The 18,933-nt window shown below is 46.3% G+C and overlaps 1 protein-coding gene across 10 annotated transcripts in view; it reads right to left on the reverse strand.

Moving 5' to 3' along the window:
• Window positions 1–13,939, reverse strand: part of ADCK1 (aarF domain containing kinase 1) — a 137,679-nt gene extending 123,740 nt beyond the window's left edge. For 3 of the 10 annotated variants that reach the window (XM_086319437.1, XM_086319440.1, XM_086319439.1), the window contains exon 1: window positions 6,744–6,896. Coding sequence is in view for 4 of the 10 variants with exons in the window: in XM_086319430.1 (XP_086175556.1) it covers window positions 9,379–9,450; window positions 13,655–13,685 (103 nt within the window). In the remaining 6 variants the exon portion in view is untranslated. Of the gene's footprint in view, window positions 1–6,743; window positions 6,935–9,378; window positions 9,451–13,654 lie in introns of those variants that run through there. The other 7 variants (XM_086319430.1, XM_086319432.1, XM_086319434.1 and 4 more) reach the window with 7 other exon arrangements.
• Window positions 13,940–18,933: the final 4,994 nt, after the last annotated feature.

Raw genomic sequence — 18,933 nt, forward strand, 5'->3', positions numbered from 1 at the left:
CATGGGATTCTCAAGGCAAGAATACTGAAGTGGTTTGCCATTCCCTTCTCCAGTGGACCACATTCTATCTTACCTCCCTACTATCTACCAAAAAGTCCAAATTCTCTAGTAAGGCATTCAAGACCCACCCCATTCTCATCCCCATCCACCTGTGCAGCTTCATCTCCCACAGTCAATCCCCTACTAACCTTCTATGAAGCCTTTTGTCAGTCAACCTTCCAGCCTTCTTTGTTCCTTCCTCTCTGGTTTATTGCGCAATGCTTTTATGTCTAATAATCTGGTCCAATGTCTGCCTTTTCCACTAGATGCAAAGGGCAGAATTCACTAATAAATAAATAAATGAATAAGTAACCCTGCTAATAAAAAAAAAAAAAAAGAATACCCACTGTGCTGGGAGCCAGCGTGAGGAACTCTGCCCGTGGCAAAGGTCATGAGGAAGGAGGCTCGGCCATACGAAAAGGCGGGATCAAGCCTCAGGAGTCCCCCTGGAAATTCTCGAGCATCTACCCCCCAAACCAGAGTCTGCCTCCTCTACTGCTTTGTGCTCTCACCTACACCTCTGACTTTATGGGGGGCTGTCCCCCACCACCTCTCTATGAAAAAGAGTTAACTTACAGCTCCAGTTAATAAAGTTTCTGGGCGTGACAAGAGTGTTTCAACCTACAAACTCCTTTGGAAGTCCTCTAGCCTGCCTGAATAGGTTCTTCTGGCCACATGTGATTGTTCAGAGCCTCCCAACTGTGAGAGGCATGAGATGTTCTAAACTGTCTAAATACAGATTCCTTTGAGCAGTTAAAAGATTGATTAGAAATTGTATTGGTGAAGGGTTTTTCACTTGTTGGGCCAATGTTTGCTGCTAAGTTTCCATATCCCTTACCTGCTGTGTCCCTGGCAGTGTATTGATTAATATAATTGGTGTATAGGAATGTAAGTAGTAGCTTTAATGTTTGTAACCTTGGACCCTTGAGTTAATTCTTTTCTTGTTATAGCACACCACAACTTTGCCCTATAGGAATGCAACTTTATCTAATGCTTTCGGAGGGTGGCACCTGACTTTAGAATAATCACCTTTAGAGAAAAATAAGTTTTTTGAAAAAAGGATCTTAAAATGTTGACAGGCCTCCTGGCCAGAAGATGGTGTAAATCACCTAAACTTTTGCATATGATAAGTTTGAAAGCCTGGCTTCGATAAGGATCAAGGACTGCTGACCTTCCCCCATTATCCTCTATGCACAACTTAAGGTATAAAAACTACTTTGGAAAATAAAGTGCGGGCCTTGTTCACTGAAACTTGGTCTCCCCATGTCATTCTTTCTCTCACCTTCTGGCTGAATTCCCATCTGGGGCGTGGGAGGCTCGTCAAGCCTACTAATTTTGCCTGGGCTTCTAAGATCTGACCAGGGAGGCCTTAGTGTCTCCTCTCCTTCGGGAGAACGGGAGGACGCCTGCGGCCTACATAGGTGACGCAAATTCCTTATTTTGGAATTTTATTAGCTTTCCACGTAAACCAAGTTATTCAGCCTCTTTTCTCCACTGAATTTTCTCACTGAACTATCCTTATTCTATTACTCTTTATGTCTCTAATTAATATTTAATTAAAACTATTGTTTCCAGTTCGCCAACGCCGTCCCCGATTCGAATTCCCTGGATCCACCAGGGCTGGACCCCGGCACACTGAATGAATGAAAGAGTGAAAATATTCCAGTCTATCTTCAACATGGAAACTCAAGTCCAGCTATGCATTCCTGTGCTCTAACTCTCCAGTGGCGCCCACCTCACTCAAAGTGAATCAGGAGCAAAGGGGGCAGGGCACACCCTTTAAAAGAACAGCATAGCTAGTTAGAACTGACATAAAGAAATGACATAAACTAGTTAGAACCAATTAGGCCCAAGATGGCAGAAGACTTGACTTCCAGCAGACCTTGAGCCTCATTATACGCTCATTGTGATATATTAGCACATGTTAAATGACACACCCACAGGGGCCATGACAGTTCTAAGGCTGACTGTTGGGAGCGGGAATTTCCAATTTCTGGAGGTCCCCACCCCTTCCCCAAAATAGAATGAATCCTCCCACTTATTAGCCTATGAAATTACCTAGCCCATAAAAGGAGAAGGAAATGGCAACCCACTCCAGTGTTTTTGCCTTGAGAATTCCCGGGACGGGGGATCCTGGTGGGCTGCCGTCTATGGGGTCGCACATGACTGAAGCGACTTAGCAGCAGCAGCAGCAGCCCATAAAAACTAACCACCCCATATTTGGAGCCCTTCTGAGATGGATAAACTACACCCTGTGAGACCTGTACTGAGTCAGTAACAACACAGGTCCCCAGGTAAGAATCACAACCTCAGGGCTGCCATGCTCCCCCAGTTATCCCCGGCCCCAGCTCCCAGCCCACCCTCCCCAAGCCCATCTTCCTGAGGTTGCACCACCCTCCAGGCCTGGCCCTCCAGGCGACAGGCCTCCCCTGGCCTTGAGACCACCTCTGAATGGGACATCAGCACTGAAGTAGACACAATTCCCAAGTCTCAGCTTTCATGCAAATGTCCTCAGTAATAAAAGAGGTGGAAATTGAAAAATATAAAATAGATGATATAGGAGCCCAACTGTGTCTAAATAGACTGGAGCTGGAGTTTTTCAAAACGTGTCAGTGAGTCTTTAACATGTAAATGAGTTGCTTCCCTCGGGGTATTTTAAAAGACTCTGTCAGCCATGAAATATGTCTGTCGATGAGAAACACCTTTCATTATTAAACCTTTTGCTAATGAATCACCTGCCCTGTTCTATTTACTTGCCTTTTTGACTTTCACCTGAGTTGTCTCTCATACCATCACGTCCTTCTTTTCTTTCAGTTGAGGGTGAGAGGGGGAGTGCCTGAGGACACTGGACCCCAAAACCTAACAATCAGATAATAATACTGGCAATAACTGACCTTCACACAGCCCTCTGCACTCACTATCTCATTAGTTATTCCACACCAGCAGTCCCCAACCTTTGGGGGACCAGGGATGGGTTTCATGGAAGACGATTTTTCCATGGACTAGGGTGAGGGGTGGGGATGGTTTGGGGATGATTCTAATGCATTACATTTATTGTGCACTTTATTTCTATTATTATTACAGCAGCTCCACCTCAGATCATCAGGCATTAGATCTCAGAGGCTGAGGACACCTGTTCCACACATCCCCCTCAGCACACAGTGACGTGAGACAAATACCACTGCCACCCCCAGGGATAAATGAGGACATCAAGGAGCAGAAAGGATGAGGGATTTACCCCCAGGTGGCTCAGCTAGTAAACGGCAGAGTAGACAGAGGACAGAGGAGCCTGGTGGGCTACAGTCCATGGAATCGCCAAGAGTCCGACACCCCTGAGCAACTAACACATATACACACAAGGGAAATCCCTTCAGCGCTTTCTCTTTATGGTACGTGACCTCAGACCTTCCTGATGGGGGACTCCGATCACCAGATGCAGACCTCCAATCACCATCATTCTCACCTCCATTCTCAAGTAACTACATCAGTCACTATGACTTCTGACCCTCTACCAACCCCAAACAGAGCTAGGCACAGGGACGTCGCTACTTGGCACCCCAGAAATCAACAGCATGTCACAAGATCAATCAAAAAAAAAAAAAAAAACCACTATAAGCCACCACTCCAGGCTATGAAATGTTTAGGAGAGCTATGTCACTGTCAAGTCAAGGATGAGAATGGTATCCATCTTGCTGGACCACAGGAAACATACCAGCAAGTCATGAGACGAGGCAAGAGCAGAGTCTGATAAATTAATGGTCAAATGCAATTCCATCCCCTGTATCGAACTAAATAGGGAACCAAGCACTTACTGTTCACTGGGCTGGGTCTTTTCAACTACCATCCATCTGCTGCTTCTTTCCCAAGCCATATTCCAGGACAATAAGCCTAGAATCACTGCATCCTATTTGGTTGCACAGGTGAGAATGACCACAGAGGAAATAATTTAAGGCTCTAATCCCATTAATCCCATAAAGTGACCACAGCACCCCCTCCCATTTCCTAGAAAGACTGTTACACAGATGAGCAGTATTTTTTTTGGTCTGCTCCCAGGACTGGAAAAGACCCAACAATACCTTTGGAAAGAGTGATCAGGTTTTCAGGGAAGTTTAGTTACTGATGTAGACAAAAAGCGACCAAGGGGATGGTACCATCCATTGACTTGATGTCTCAAATCAATGCTGATGAATCCCCAACTGATGCCAAAGTCCTGGAGTAGACAGGAAAAATAAATCTCACCCAGGCAAGGAGTAGAATTTACCACTATTTCATCCAGAGAGAGGCGGACTCAGGAAGAACAGTGTGCTTAAACATCTCATGTAACTCACACAACTGCATTCTGGGGTGCATCCTATTATACCCTCATTCTACAGAGGAAGATGAGTTTTAGAAAAAGTAAGAAACCTGGATGGAAAGCTACTAGGTGATGCAGCCAGAACTTGAATACAAGCCTATCTGATCCAAACAAGAGCACACAAGGTGGATGAGAACAGGGCTTGCTGAGCGCCTCTGATGCATATAGCTAAACTGAAATAGTTTATTCAGTGAGTCGTGGGGGGGAGGGGTAGATGCCTGAACCAAGCACTATTCTTATCTTACAGGTCCCTTGTATGAGAAGAAAATGTGTATATCAGAAAGGAAAAAAAAATGTAAACTCTACCAGCAGAGGTCAAATTTTACATCCTGAGGGCTGCTGAGAAATGGCCAAGCAGACACAGCAAGATAAAATACGATGTAACTCAGGAAAACTGACATGTGTAGACCTATACATGAAAATCTGTATAAAATGTGGGGGAAGTTACAGCGAACAAAGTAATACGTACATGCTCACTATCACTACCAAAGTTAAACAGGCACCAGCACAGAAAAGCCCAGGTCCAGGAGTGAAGAGCTGGTGCTTTAAGTTCACAGGATTTTTTTCCTACAGAACAATGATACACAAAAGTGTATCCCCAGAACAGAATGTTAGAAATGCAAATACTTGCTCCCCACCGTAGAACTGTGCGTGTGTGAGTGCTCACTCATGTCGGACTCTTTGTGACCCCCATGGACTGTAGCTCTCCAGGCTCCTCTGTCCATGGGATTTCCCAGGCAAGAATACTGGAGTGGATTGCCATTTCCCACTCCAGGGAATCTTTCCGTCTCAGGGATTGAACCTGCATCTCCTGCATTGGCAGGAGGACTTTTTCTACCACTGAGCTTTCATCTGGGAACCCCAGACCTACTGAATCAGAACCTCTGGGGATGTGGTCCAGGTTTCTGTGTTGTACCAAGCCCTTCAGGTGATTCTGATACACGCTGAAGTTTGAGAACTACTGCTTAATGAAAACCTGGGAAGGCACTGCTGCTGCTGCTGCTGAGTCACTTCAGTCGTGTCCGACTCTGTGCGACCCCAGAGACGGCAGCCCACCAGGCTCCCCCATCCCTGGGATACTCCAGGCAAGAACACTGAAGTGGGTTGCCATTTCCTTCTTCAGTGCATGAAAGTGAAAAGTGAAAGTGAAATCGCTCAGTCGAGCCCGACTCATAGCGACCCCATGGATTGCAGCCCACCAGGCTCCTCCGTCCATGGGATTTTCCAGGCAAGAGTACTGGAGTGGGGTGCCATTGCCTTCCCCGGTGGGAAGGCACAGACAAAGTCTAACTCACTTTCAACTCTGCAAATATTTCCTGAACACCAAGTGCCAAGAATCACGGAGGTGATCAATAAGTATCTGTTGAATCGAATGACTTCCTAGTCAGTACAAAGTAAATGTCACTTATCCTGGGGAGAGAGCTGTACTCAGTAGGTATCTTCTAGAGGAAGCTCTCCACACACCGGCTGTCATCAGCACAAGTTTACCTTGCAATCCGGAAGCTCAGAGCCCAGCAAAGTGAAAAAGCCGCTCAGTCATGTGCGACTCTTTGTGACCCCATGGACGGTAGCCCACCAGGCTCCTCTGTCCATGGGAACTCTCCAGGCAAAAGTACTGGAGAGGGTTGCCATGCCCCCTTCTCCAGGGCATCTTATTTACCCAGGGATCGAACCTGGCACTCCTGCATTTCAGACAGATAAGATTCTTAAGGGGACAACAGAAAATGAGATGCTTGGATGGCATCACCGACTCAGTGGACATAAGTTTGAGTAAGCTCCGGGAGTTGGCGATGGACCGGGAGCCTGGCGGTGCTGCAGTCCATGGGGTCGCAAGGATTCAGACACAACTGAGCGACTGAACTGAACAAGATTCTTTACCATCTGAGCCACCAGGGAAGCCCCAGCCAGTGCTACAGATAAGGAGAGCTGCTGGGCGCCGCGGGCCCCAACGGAGGGCAGAGATAACCGCGCGCTCTTGCTTCTGATCCAGACCGCGCTCAGGCCCCGGGACGCCTGCGCCTCGGAGGCCACAGACCACAGGGCCCGAGGAGGTCTGAGTGAGCCACCGGCTGCCTTCCTCCAGCCGGCTCCACCGGACACACGGGACCGCGCCCCGTTTCCGCCCACCGGAGAGCCGGCAGAAGTGGCCGCGGAGGAGGCGGGGCCCTGCTAGTCGCCCGAGTCACGTGGCCGCGCGCCGGGCCCGCGGGTGCCAAGGACACTCGCGCGGGGTCCCCTTGCGACCGGCGGCCCCGGCGGAGGCGCGTCCACTGCGGCTTCCCCGCGCTCCCGCGGCCCCTGGCGGCCCGGGCTCGGCTTCGGCCTCCGAAGTGGGGCTGCCCCTACTCACCCGAGTAGGGAAGCAGGAAGACGCGGCGCTAGGCTTCCAGCCGCAACCAGGGCGGCGGGGATTCGCGGGCAACTTTGCCGCCACCCCCCAGATTGCGCTTGGTTAAGCCGGGGCGCTGCGCGGCCTGCCGGGAGTTGTAGTTCTTTGGTGCCCTCAGCCGCGGAGACCGGGGCGGGAGAAAGACCGCGCTCCCTCTGGACAGCTCCTCCTCCGGAGGCCGAGGCGTCGCAGACACTTGACCTGCGGGTAGCAGGTAGCCTGTTTCTTTGCCTGCGCTGCGGACACGAGCCTTCCTGAAAAAAATTATCTCCAAGAGTCTTTCCAAACTGGTCATAAATTTATGTTCAGTAAGAGGATGGAGTTGTGGCTTTGTGTATTTAAAATAAGGTATTCGAACAGGCAAGGAAAATTTTTACACAGTTGCTGATTCATCTTAGTCATCTTTGTCTCTCATCCATTCATTCATTGACCTCTATTTATGGAATGTTTGTTTATAAGGTGTACTTTGGAGATGATCATCAGACCTTCATTCATTCTACAAACATCTCTTGCTGCTGCTGCTGCTTCTAAGTCGCTTCAGTCGTGTCCAACTCTTTGCGACCCCATAGACGGCAGCCCACCAGGCTCCCCGTCCCTGGGATTCTCCAGGCAAGAACACTGGAGTGGGTTGCCATTTCCTTCTTCAGTGCATGAAAGTGAAAAGTGAAAGTGAAGTCGCTCAGTTGTGTCTGACTCTTCGTGACCCCATGGACTGCAGCCCACCAGGCTCCTCCGTCCATGGGATTTTCCAGGCAAGAGTACTGGAGTGGGGTGCCATTGCCTTCTCCAAACATCTCTTGAGCTATTATTAATACTTCATGTCGGGTAGAGATGGGGTGGAAGATTCATCTGTCAATTCAAAGAAAGAAAGTGAAATTGCTCAGTCGTGTCCAGCTCTTTGTGACCCGTGGGCTGTAGCCTACCAGGCTCCTCCATCCATGGGATTCTCCAGGCAAGAATACTGGAGTGGGTTGCCATTTCCTTCTCCAGGGGATCTTCCTGACCCAGTGATCAAACTTGGGTCTGCCACATTGCAGGCAGAGGCTTTACCCTCTGAGCCACCAGTTCAAAGCAATTCTAATAAATTTCCAACAGGATTTTCCATGGATGTTTACAAGCTAAGCTAAAATTTATGTGGAAAAACAAAGGACAAAGCATTACCTAAACACTCTTGAAAAGTAGAGACCTATTTCAGCTCCTGTTTCAAGGACCTATCCTTCTATATATCAACATTTAGTATGAAACTATAAAGGTCTGTCTAGTCACGGCTATGGTTTTTCCAGTGGTCATGTATGGATGTGAGAGTTGGACTGTGAAGAAGGCTGAGCGCCGAAGAATTGATGCTTTTGGAGAAGACTCTTGAGAGTCCCTTGGACTGCAAGGAGATCCAACCAGTCCATTCTGAAGGAGATCAGCCCTGGGATTTCTTTGGAAGGAATGATGCTAAAGCTGAAACTCCAGTACTTTGGCCACCTCATGCAAAGAACTGACTCACTGGAAAAGACTCTGATGCTGGGAGGGATTGGGGGCAGGAGGAGAAGGGGACAACAGAGGATGAGATGGCTGGATGGCATCACTGACTTGATGGACATGAGTTTGGGTGAACTCCAGGAGTTGGTGATGGACAGGGAGGCCTGGTGTGCTGCAATTCATGGGGTCACAAAGAGTCGGACACGACTGAGCGACTGAACTGAACTGAACTGATAAAAATTAAGACCATGGGATATTAGTATAGGGATAGGCTGAGGGGGGAAATGAATCAGCCTGGAGAGCTCAGAAACAATCCAGGCATATGTGAAATCTTGATATATGACAGATCTGGCATTATATTAATAGAACAATAGGGAAAGATAGATTATTCAGTACCTGAGCTGAACCAACTGTTTATCTGTTTGACACCCAACACAAAATCTAACTCTAAATAGATTAAAGAATTTAAAAGGAAAAAGTAAAATCAGAACTTCTGAAGGAAAATAAAGGAAAATTTCCTACGTACTATCTCAGGGAAGGGTTTATAAATAACATTGGCACAAATGGTATAGAAAACTTTGGTAAATGTGGATGACATGAAAGTTAAGAACTCCCTCATCAAAAGGCATGAAGAAAAAGACAAGACCACTTGGGAGAAGACACTTGCAGTACAAAGCCACAGTACAGAACTAGCAGTAACACAGAGGTGCATGATACAGCCCTCACCACCTCAAGTTTGCAATGTATAGGTGTTGTTTTGTTTGTTTTTTAAATATTTTGGCCACACCTTTTGGAATATGGAATCTAGTTCCCTGACCAGGGATCAAACCTCTGTCCCTTGCATTGGGAGTTCAGAATCTTAACCACGGGACTGCCTGGGAAGTACCAATATATAGATGCTAAGAAAAGAAAATGAATAATTTCCAAATGGTATCAGAAGCATTAAGATAGAGTCATGAACAAAGTAGTATAAGAACACAAAGGAGAAAACATTAATTTTGGCCAAGCGATTTTGAAATGTTTTGCAAACTAAGACCTGATAGGCTAACAGGGGTCCCCCAGGAGAAGGGTGTTAGGGAGCAGCCGAGGCGCAGGAAAAGTCATAGAAAAAAGCATGGGGACTTACCTGGTGGGCCAGTGGTTAAGACCACACTTCCAATGCAGAGGGCGCAGGTTTGATCTCTGGGGTCTAAGGGGACTAAGATCCCATATGCCGAGCAGGATGGTCAAAAAATAAAATAGCAATAACAAAAATAGTTTTTTAAAAAAGCATAAAGATGCAGAACATGGTAAAAGGCATAAAGACATTTAAATTAAAATGGAAATTTTTAAACTACAGAGAGAAAATGTACTAAAAACAATTACTTTAACTGAACTTTAACTATGAAATTGTTACAAGCAGGCTAGCAGCTAACCCTAAGGAATGGGAATGGGGAAGGTGAGACTGGAGTACTTTCAGTGAATTCTGTACCCTTTTGTAGTATTTGATTTTTTTTACAGTGAATGTGCTGATAATTTTTTGTTTTGCGTGTGCATATAAGCTTTATAATTAAAATTTCGTTGTTTGTGAATCTCCTGGTGGTCCAGTGGTTAGCACTCCATGCTGTCACTGCCAAAGGCCCAAGTTCCCTCCCTGGTCAGGGAACTAAGATCCTGCAAGCTGTGCAGTGTGACCAGAAAAAAAATTTTTATTTTATTTTAATTTAGCAAATTTCCAGTTCAACATGGTATGTTTGGTATACCCATTTAAATTCATGTCTTCCTAAAGGCCCATGAAAATGACAGGAAAGGAATAAAAAGGCATAAACCCAAAAAGGAACAATAAAGGAGACAAGAACAGACAGGAAAAATTAAAAAATAAATGTGGGTAGCTCCAAAGCAGATAGGGACATAAAGTGCTTTTAAACAAGCTAGTGCTTGAGCCCCAAACCCAGAAATTCTTTTTTTTTTCTTTTGGCCTCTTAGGGTGGCATGCTGGATCCCAGTTCCCAGACAACCCCCCACCCCTTGCCTCCAACCCCCCAGCCCTGCAAGGAAATTTGGAGTCCTAACCACTGGACCTAGAGGGAAGTCCCCAGAACCCCAGAAATTCTGATTTTTAGAGTCTAGTCTGGGGTCTGGGCCTCTGTAATTCTTAGAAAACTCCCCTGTGATTTTAATGGGTGCCGGGGTCCAGCCCCGGCTGATCCAGGGTATTCGAAGGAGAGACGGCTTCGGTGACCTATTTATTTAAATATTCATCAAAGATATAGAGAGTAATAGAATGAGGATAGCTCAGTGAGGAAATTCAGTGGAGAAAAGAGGCTGAATAATTCAGCCAGAAGGTGAGAGAAAGAACGACATGGGGAGACCAAGTTTCAGTGAACAAGGCCCGCACTTTATTTTCCAAAGTAGTCTTTATACCTTAAGTTATGCATAGAGGATAATGGGGGAAGGGGTAGAGTCATGCAGTAAGCCAGGCTTTCTTCCTGCAAACTTATCATATGCAAAAGTTTAGGTGATTTGCATCATCTTCTGGCCCAGAGGCCTGTTAACATTTTAAGACCCCCTTTCTTCAGAAAACTTATTTTTCTCTAAAGGTGATTAGGCAAGCGCCACCCTCCAAAGGCATTAAAGTTGCATTCCTATAGGGCAAAGGTGTGGTGGGCTACAACAAAAAAGAATTAACTCAAGGGTCCAAGGTTACAAACATTAAAGCTACTACTTACACCAATTACATTAATCAATACACTGCCAGGGACACAGCAGGTAAGGGATATGGAGACTTAGCAGCAAACATTGGCCCAACAAGTGAAAAACCCTTCACCAGTACAATTTCTAATCAATCTTTTAATTTATCAAGGGACTCTGTATTTAGACAGTTTAGAACATCTCATGCCTCTCACAGTTGGGAGGCTCTGAGCAATCACATGTGGCCGGAAAAACCTATTCAGGCAGGCTAGAGGACTTCCAAAGGAGTTTGTAGGTTGAAACACTATCACACCCAGGAACTTTATTAACTGGAGCTGTTAGTTAACTCTTTTTTCAAAAAGAGGTAGTGGGGGACAGCCCCCCATAAAGTCAGAGGTGTAGGTGAGAGCACAAAGCAGAAAGTAGGCAGACTCTGGTTTGGGGGTAAATGCTTGAGAATTTCCAGGGGGACTCCTGAGGCCCGATCCCGCCTTTGTGTATGCCGAGCCTCCTTCCTCATGACCTTTGCCACGGGCGGAGTTCCTCACGCTGGCTCCTGGCAGTGACAGACTTCCAGTTGAGCTATTCCAGATCCTGAAAGATGATGCTGTGAAAGTGCTGCACTCAATATGCAATATGCCGGGAGATGGCTCCTGGCAAATGGGCAGCTTAGTGGAAAAGCTCTGTCAAGCTGGCAGTTTATGTAGTGAAAAGTGGGTATATTGAAAGCAGTGCTTTCAGCCCCCATAGAGTCACCTGTAGAGCCTTAACAATCCTCCTGGACCTCTTAAATCCATTTTCAGGAAACAGAACCCAGATAGAAGTATTTTGCAGAGAGCTCCCCCAGAGGATTTCCATGCACAGCCAAGGTTAAACACCACTGATTTAAAGAATCTTGTGTGAGGGACCTCTCTGGTGGTCCAGTGGCTAAGGCACCGTGCTCCCAATGCAGGAGGCACAGGTTTAATCCCTGGTCAGGGAACTGGATCCCATATGCTGTAACTTAGGAGTTCACATGCCACAACTTAAGAGTAGCTTAAGAGTTGAGTTCACATGTCACAACTAAGACCTGGCACAGCCAAATAAATAAAGTAAACATTGTTTTAAAAAAACAAAGAACCTTGTTTGAACTGTGTGACTCAAGTTTTCTAATTTGGTAGAACTTTGTTTTCTTCTTTATAAAATGATCAAATGGTGGTTTCCTTCTTAATAAAAGATATTAATTATCATCTGTTCTATTTAACCTCAGAGGTTCTTGTGAGGATCAAGTGAGACAGTGTGAGTGCTTTGGAAATTGACTATTGCTGTACAGATGTGGCCCATCACACTTAGAAGAAAATGCAAGCTCTTTACCCAACCCTTCCTTCTCCGCATGGCTATTTTACCACTCCCTCTGTCTCCAGCCTCTGTTTCCCAGCCTTCTCCCCCAGCTCATATCACACTCTAGCCACACCAGCTTCCTGTTTGTTCCTCAACCCCTCAATCTGGCTGCTGCCTTAAGGCCCTTACACTTGCTGTCCCCCCAGAATTTCAAAGGTCTGCCCTATCACAGAAATCTGTTCTCTCTTTCAACACCTCCTCTCCTGATCACTTTTATCTAACTACCACCACCCGTCTGCATTCCCTCAGGCACATTCTATCCCCTTACACTGTTTTATTTTTTGAAGTACTCATCAGTACTTGAAATTACATCATTCATTTGCTTAAGACAGCTATTCTCTGTCTCCTCCATTAGAATATAAGCTCCATAAGAGCAGGGATTTGGGTCCACCTTGCTTGATACACAGTAGGCACTGGGTGATGCACAACAGGTGCTGGGTATATAATAGTGAAGAAAACAGGCAAGGTCCTTGCCATCCCAGAGCATCATTTGGCTGAGATGGAAAAGGAGACAGACGATAGACTAGCAAAGAACATACGGGATAGTTGCATGATGTAATAAACCCTGTGAAGGAAGAAAGCAATGGGAGGTGGGGTGTAGTAAAGAGTATCTGGATGTAATCAGTATTGTGTCTTTGGATAGAGTAGTCACACAAGGTCTCTTTGAGGAAATCACAACCTAACAGATGAGGAAGTCAACCATGAGGAAGATGAGGACGCATGTTCCAAGCGAAGGGAACAATAAGTACAAAAGCCCAGGGGTAGAAAAGAGCTTGGCATGTTTGAGGAACAGGAAGGTACCCAGAGTAACTCAACAGAGAGATTGGTGTGGGAGGAAGTAGGAGAGGCAGGCAGGGGCTGGGCCACAGGGGGCCTTTGGAGGGCTTGACAGTTTGGGTTTTAGTCCAAGTGCAATAGGAAGCCGTTGAAGGTTGTTTTTTGCTTGTTTTTCACTTTGTGGGGTTTGGGGTGTTTTTTTTTTTTCTTAGAGGATAATTGCTTTACAATGTTGTGTTGGTTTCTGCTGTAGAAAGTTTGGTTGTTGTTTGTTTGGGTTGTTTTTTTTTTTCCTTTGGCCACACCATGCAGCATGCAGGATCTTAGATGCCCCACCAAGGATCAAACCCATGCCACCTGCTGTGGAAGCACAGAGCCCTAAGCCCTGGACCACCAGGGAATTCCCACATTGAAGGGTTTTAAATTGACATGAGGTATGAACAGAGAAACTAAGTGGAAAATGCACTGAGCAACCAAAACCATTAAGAGAAGCAACTAACTCTTCCCAGAACCTGCCAGAGTCCCAGGTGCATTTCTGGGGCAGCACGACCTGGGTTGGCACATTGCATACTTACTGATTGAATGCCGTCCAAGAGAGGTTTTCATTCAGGATGCTGTGTGGCTTATCCCAGAGATGGACCATCTGTGAGAAAGCATCCTATAGCCAAGCAGAGGAAAAGCAAGAGAAACTAAAGTGCAAGGTTCTTCCTTAAGGCCACAAGAAAAGAGCACTGCAAAGGAAGGAACAAGGGGGCTTAAGGTCCATGGTAAAGAAAGCAGAAAAGCTGCGTTAGCTCCCAGCAGCATCTCAGAGGGGAGCAATGCCGGCAGGAGTCTGTCCACAGAAGCAGCAGCAGAAGGAGGCATGGACTATTGGCCTGAAGCTTGTGTTGGCACCCGCCCAGGACAGAATGTTCCAGTAGAACAAAGGAAGTTGACTCAGACCCAGAACCAGAAGGTCAGGATCCAGCTACCCCAGAGGACAGTTTAGCATTTGCCAGAGGATCAGCAAGCCAATCCATAAAAACTTATGTAGTAGAGTGGAAGGGCAGAAACCTGCTTGGCCTGCCCCATGAGGTGGTCAAACTGGCCTGAACCTGCTGGAAGGATGAAAGGGATTTTCTTTAATACCTGGGAGGAAATAAGTCAAGATAAGTAATCTGGAATTAATTTCCAACCCAGGGGCTGGAGTGATATGGAGAACAGGGATTTCTTATCTGCCTCTGACTGGCTGAGAAATCCCACATAAAGCACGTCACCCAGGCTCTTCAGGTTTTTTTCCTCTAGCTTTATTGAAATCTAATTGACATACTCTTCACTTTTCTTATCTGTCATAAGGGAGAAGAAAAATTCCTTGTGAAAAAATAGCTGATATATCTCAGTAAAGAAAATGCATATAAATTCTTAAGCAGAATTCCAATTCTATTTATTAGACTATATATATTTCCCATGTACATTTATATATTCTAATAGATATTCTATAAACACACACATATACTATCATTTATAAAGCACTTATTATTGCCGAGTGCTTTAAGTATAGACATTTTCTCATATAATCATCATGATACATGACATAGATATCATTATTGTCTGCATTTTATAGTTGAGCAAACTAACATTCAGCAAGTTAAGCAACTTGACCAAGGTCATGTGGAAGGGCAGAGCTGGACTTCCAACCCATGAGTCTGACTCCAGAGCCCACTCTCTGGAATGGGCAACCCAGGATGGTCACAGATCTATTTAGAAAGGGAATCATTTGAGGCAAATGTCTGGGGTCAAAGTAAAATACGCCCTGAGATCTTTGAGCAGTTTTATCAGGAGCAAGTCAAGCTGGCTCAGCAGTAATCCTTTATTACCAACTGTCTCAAATAAGAAGCATGGTGGACTGGGAGCTAGGGAGCTGGGTTCCAGTCTTGCCTATGCTAATTAGCAGTTGACCTTGGACCTGTCATTTCCCCCTCCCTGGGATTCAGTATCCTCTTTTGTAAAGCAAAGTGTCAGTCCCTCAGTTGTGTCCGACTTTTTGCCACCCCATGGTCTGTACCCCATCAGGCTCCTTTATCCATGGAATTCTCCAGGCAAGAATACTAGAATGGGTTGCCATTCCCTTGTCCAGGGGATCTTCCTGACCCAGGGATCAAACTCAGGTTTCCTGCACTGCAGGCAGATTCTTCACCATCTAAGCCAGCTAGGGAAGCCCCTTTTGTAAAGTAAAGGGATTCTATGGGCACAATTCTAAGGGCTCTTCCAACACTCACATTCCGTGATTCTTTGAGTCTGTAAGCAATGTCCTATCCCTATAGACTGACAGGGAAGGCAGGCATGAGTAAGCCCCTGTGCTGCATAGCCTCTGTGTCCTCCCCAAGGTCCTCTCTCCACCCTTCTCTGCCCTGTGCTGTGCCCAGGAGGCTGACCAGTACAGGCTGCATCCCCAGGGCTCACCTGCCCTCTGTCTTCCAGTTGAGTGCAGCCAGTATTAAGTGTGAGCAGGAGGCAGGGAGGCCAAGGAGAGAGAGACCCTGTGTCTGCACACACAGACACACACACAGACACACCACGTGTGCGCCTGCCCTTCCTGTCCCCATTCTGACAGCAGCTGGGCTCCTCTCCTGACACATCTCCCATGGGGCACTACTGCCCTGGCCCCAGTTCCCACCGGGCTGCAGGAACACCACTCCCATCCCACACCCCTTTAGATTTAGGGATGATTAGGAATGACGATGGCTTCCTGCTCGACTAGCACCCAGCTGCTTCCCCTTAACATCCACGCCTCCTCAAAGCAGTCCATTCGTTCAGCACTCTGGATTTAAACCCTCCAATGTGCCATCTGTTTCCCACAGGACCCTGACTACTGCAGCCCCTGAGCGTGGGATGGCTTTCCTCCTTATCATTGCCACTGTCTCTCCACATGTCATAAACCGACATAGGAATGCCAGACCTCCTTTCAGAGTCCCACAGGCATCCTTACGGAGTCAGAGAGCCTAGAAATAGGCATTTTCAAGGAAGTGGGCAAGATTCCCCAATTCTCCTCCAGTGGTGGCAACATCAGTATCAATATTCTATTAGCCAAACTCTATTTTAAAAAAAAACAAACTCTTGGGCTCTTTTGAGAGAGGCGACATGGGTAGGACAGACAGACCTGGGTTGGAATTCCAGTTCAAACTCACTGGGTTTGAACCTTGACCCAGTCACTTACAGGCTGTAAGAACTTCCTGTGTCTGAGTCCTCATCGGCAAATTGAGGAAAATAATATCTGCCTCTCAGCTTTGCTTCAAGGACTGAATATGACAATCTATGCAGTTCCTGGCACATTCTAAAGAGATGCTCAGTAAATGTTAACTGTCTTTCTCTCTTAGGCAACTGGGAGGAAGAGGGAGGAAGCCATCAGAACAATCAGATGGGTTAAAGTAGCTTCTCCAGAAATCCCATACCACCTCCTTCAGTTCTCCAACGGAATAGCCAGGGGCTGATACGGCAGAGGACCAAGACAGGAAAAAAAAAAAAAGAAACTAGGCTTTTGTCAAAAAAAAAAAAAACAATGCTGAAACCCAACTTCAGCAAGCAATTAGGGAACAATAGCTAAATACTTTCTATAATTAGAGAGAGAAGCATCGCAAGTGATGAGAGCGCCTTTGTCTGCACTGACCCTCTTCACCTGAAGACGATCTTGGCTCACGTGAGACGGAGACTGGGGATCTTTGTGTCTTTTTTAGTTTTCTTAAGAAATTAAATCTCACACCACGCTTCTCTTGCCAGGAAGGGAGGGCAGTGGAGGCGGCGAGGACCCTCTAGCCAGAAAGGCACTGAAATGTGACTCACTGTATAGGACTAATTCAATCCTGAAAGAGGAGAAAGTCTTACAGCTTTGCTGAGAGTTCCTGACACCCTGGCCTTAGCCTGATTTTGGGGCAGGTGGATGGGTTGCCATTTCTGTAGGAAGACATGGCAGATGGGTTTTGACCATCACCTAGTCTGCTTCTTTTGTTAAAATCTGTGCTGCGTGCTAAGTCGCTTCAGTAGTGTCCAACACTTTGCAACCTATAGACTGTACCCCACCAGGTTCTTCTGTCCATGGGACTCTCCAGGCAAGAGTACTGGAGTGGGTTGCCATGCCCTCCTCCAGGGGATCTTCCCAACCCAGAAATCAAAACTGCGTCTCTTACATCTTATGCATTGGCAAGCGGGTTCTGCGACCTGGGAGGCCCTGCTAAAATCTGGGGGGCAGCAAATCCTTACTTTTTAACAATGGATATTCCAGACAATAGCAAAGGAGAGGATATTTACACAAACATTCACACTGGAGAATTGCTCTCTATGTCTCGACAGAAGAACAAAGCTGGCTTCCTCACCCAAAATCTCTATGCCTTCCCAGGCACTTCTGTTCTCCCAGGCCCCCAAGTTCTAACCCAAGTCATCCTTTTCCCTTCATTCTTCTCAACCCCTCATTACTCACTCAGTCTCTTGATACTTCCTTCTTTTTATTATTTTAAAAAACACTTATTTATTTGGCTGTGCTGGGTCATAGTTGCAGCATGTGGGATTAGTTCCTTGACCAAGGATCAAACCTGGGCCCCCTGCATTGGGAATGTGGTGTCTTGGCCACCGGACCATCAGGGAAGTCCCTTTTGACATGTCCTTCTATAACCTTTCCCATCTTTCTCTTCCTCCCCATGCGTATCACCACAAGCATTGTCAAGCTCCACACACATCCCATGACTAGACTTCCATCCAGTCCCCCTTCCTCCAAACATTCCACAAAACACCACCTAAGACATTGTATTCAAAATGCCATCCTGTATACCCAGAGTTTCTAAACTACAGCACTCTAAACTAAGTGCTTCCAGTGGTAGATTATTTTAGGTGTGTGATACACACTGTTGGTGTCCGGTTCCCTTGACCAGCTAGTATGCCCATCACGCAATTGCTACGGGTGTTGGCTGCTAACAGCTCACAGTAGCTCCCTTCTCTGGAACAGTGATGTGCTGAAGGGGGCTGCCTCACCAGGGAATGTCTGAAAGGTTACACCCTCTCTGATTCCTACATCGTGCTTTGAAGAAGATATCCTGTTTCTCGAATGCTGGGGTGCTACAAACTGTTTCTTTGGGAGAAAACCAGGTCAGTCTAGGAAAATCTAGGACACCTGCAATGCAGGTCCGAGGGAGGCCATGGAGTTGTCTCCGCCTCCCTGCCTGGAAGGAACAGTTACCGGAGATCTGCCGTGATCCAGGTACTGAGCCACTCCCAAACACCAGACGTTGTTTTGAGAACACTGATGTAAATAAAATGATGCCCCAGCACTGCTGAGAAATCCACAGTTTGGTAGTAGACAAGAGATTTTTTTTTTTGTAATTGTACAATCAGTTTTCCAGTGGTCAAGGCTGTCTTCCAGTGCAGAGGTTATGGATTCTATCCCTGGTAAGACCCCCACATGCCTCGTGGCCAAAAAATCAAACATAAAGCAGAAACAATATTGTAACAAATTCAATAAAGGGATTTTTATAGTCTATATAGACACATGTGTAAAGTAATACTGGGGGAGGGGAGAGCCCCTCCGTTCCTTCTTCCTGTGGAGCACAGTGAACTTCAGGATTTAGCAGCTGAGTTCCAGAGTAGATTCTCTCGCTTACTTGCTGAGAGAACCCAAGCAAGTCCCTGATGGTGTCTGCTGGCACAAAAGAGTAATTGAAATGCCCCTCGCAAGCCTGGAAGGATATACACCAACTTTATGGAAATTGTCTCTGGATTATGGGATTGCAGGTGGGTTTTGTTTTCTTCTGTTCGCTTTTCTATTTTTAAAATTTCCATAGAGAATAAAGTCCTTTTGAAATCAGGGTTTAATTCTCAGAAGTAA

This window comes from Bos grunniens, chromosome 10 (assembly GCF_055505025.1).
Source record: "Bos grunniens cultivar Pamir isolate PY7600 chromosome 10, Bosgru_T2T1.0, whole genome shotgun sequence".
Lineage (NCBI taxonomy): Eukaryota > Metazoa > Chordata > Mammalia > Artiodactyla > Bovidae > Bos > Bos grunniens.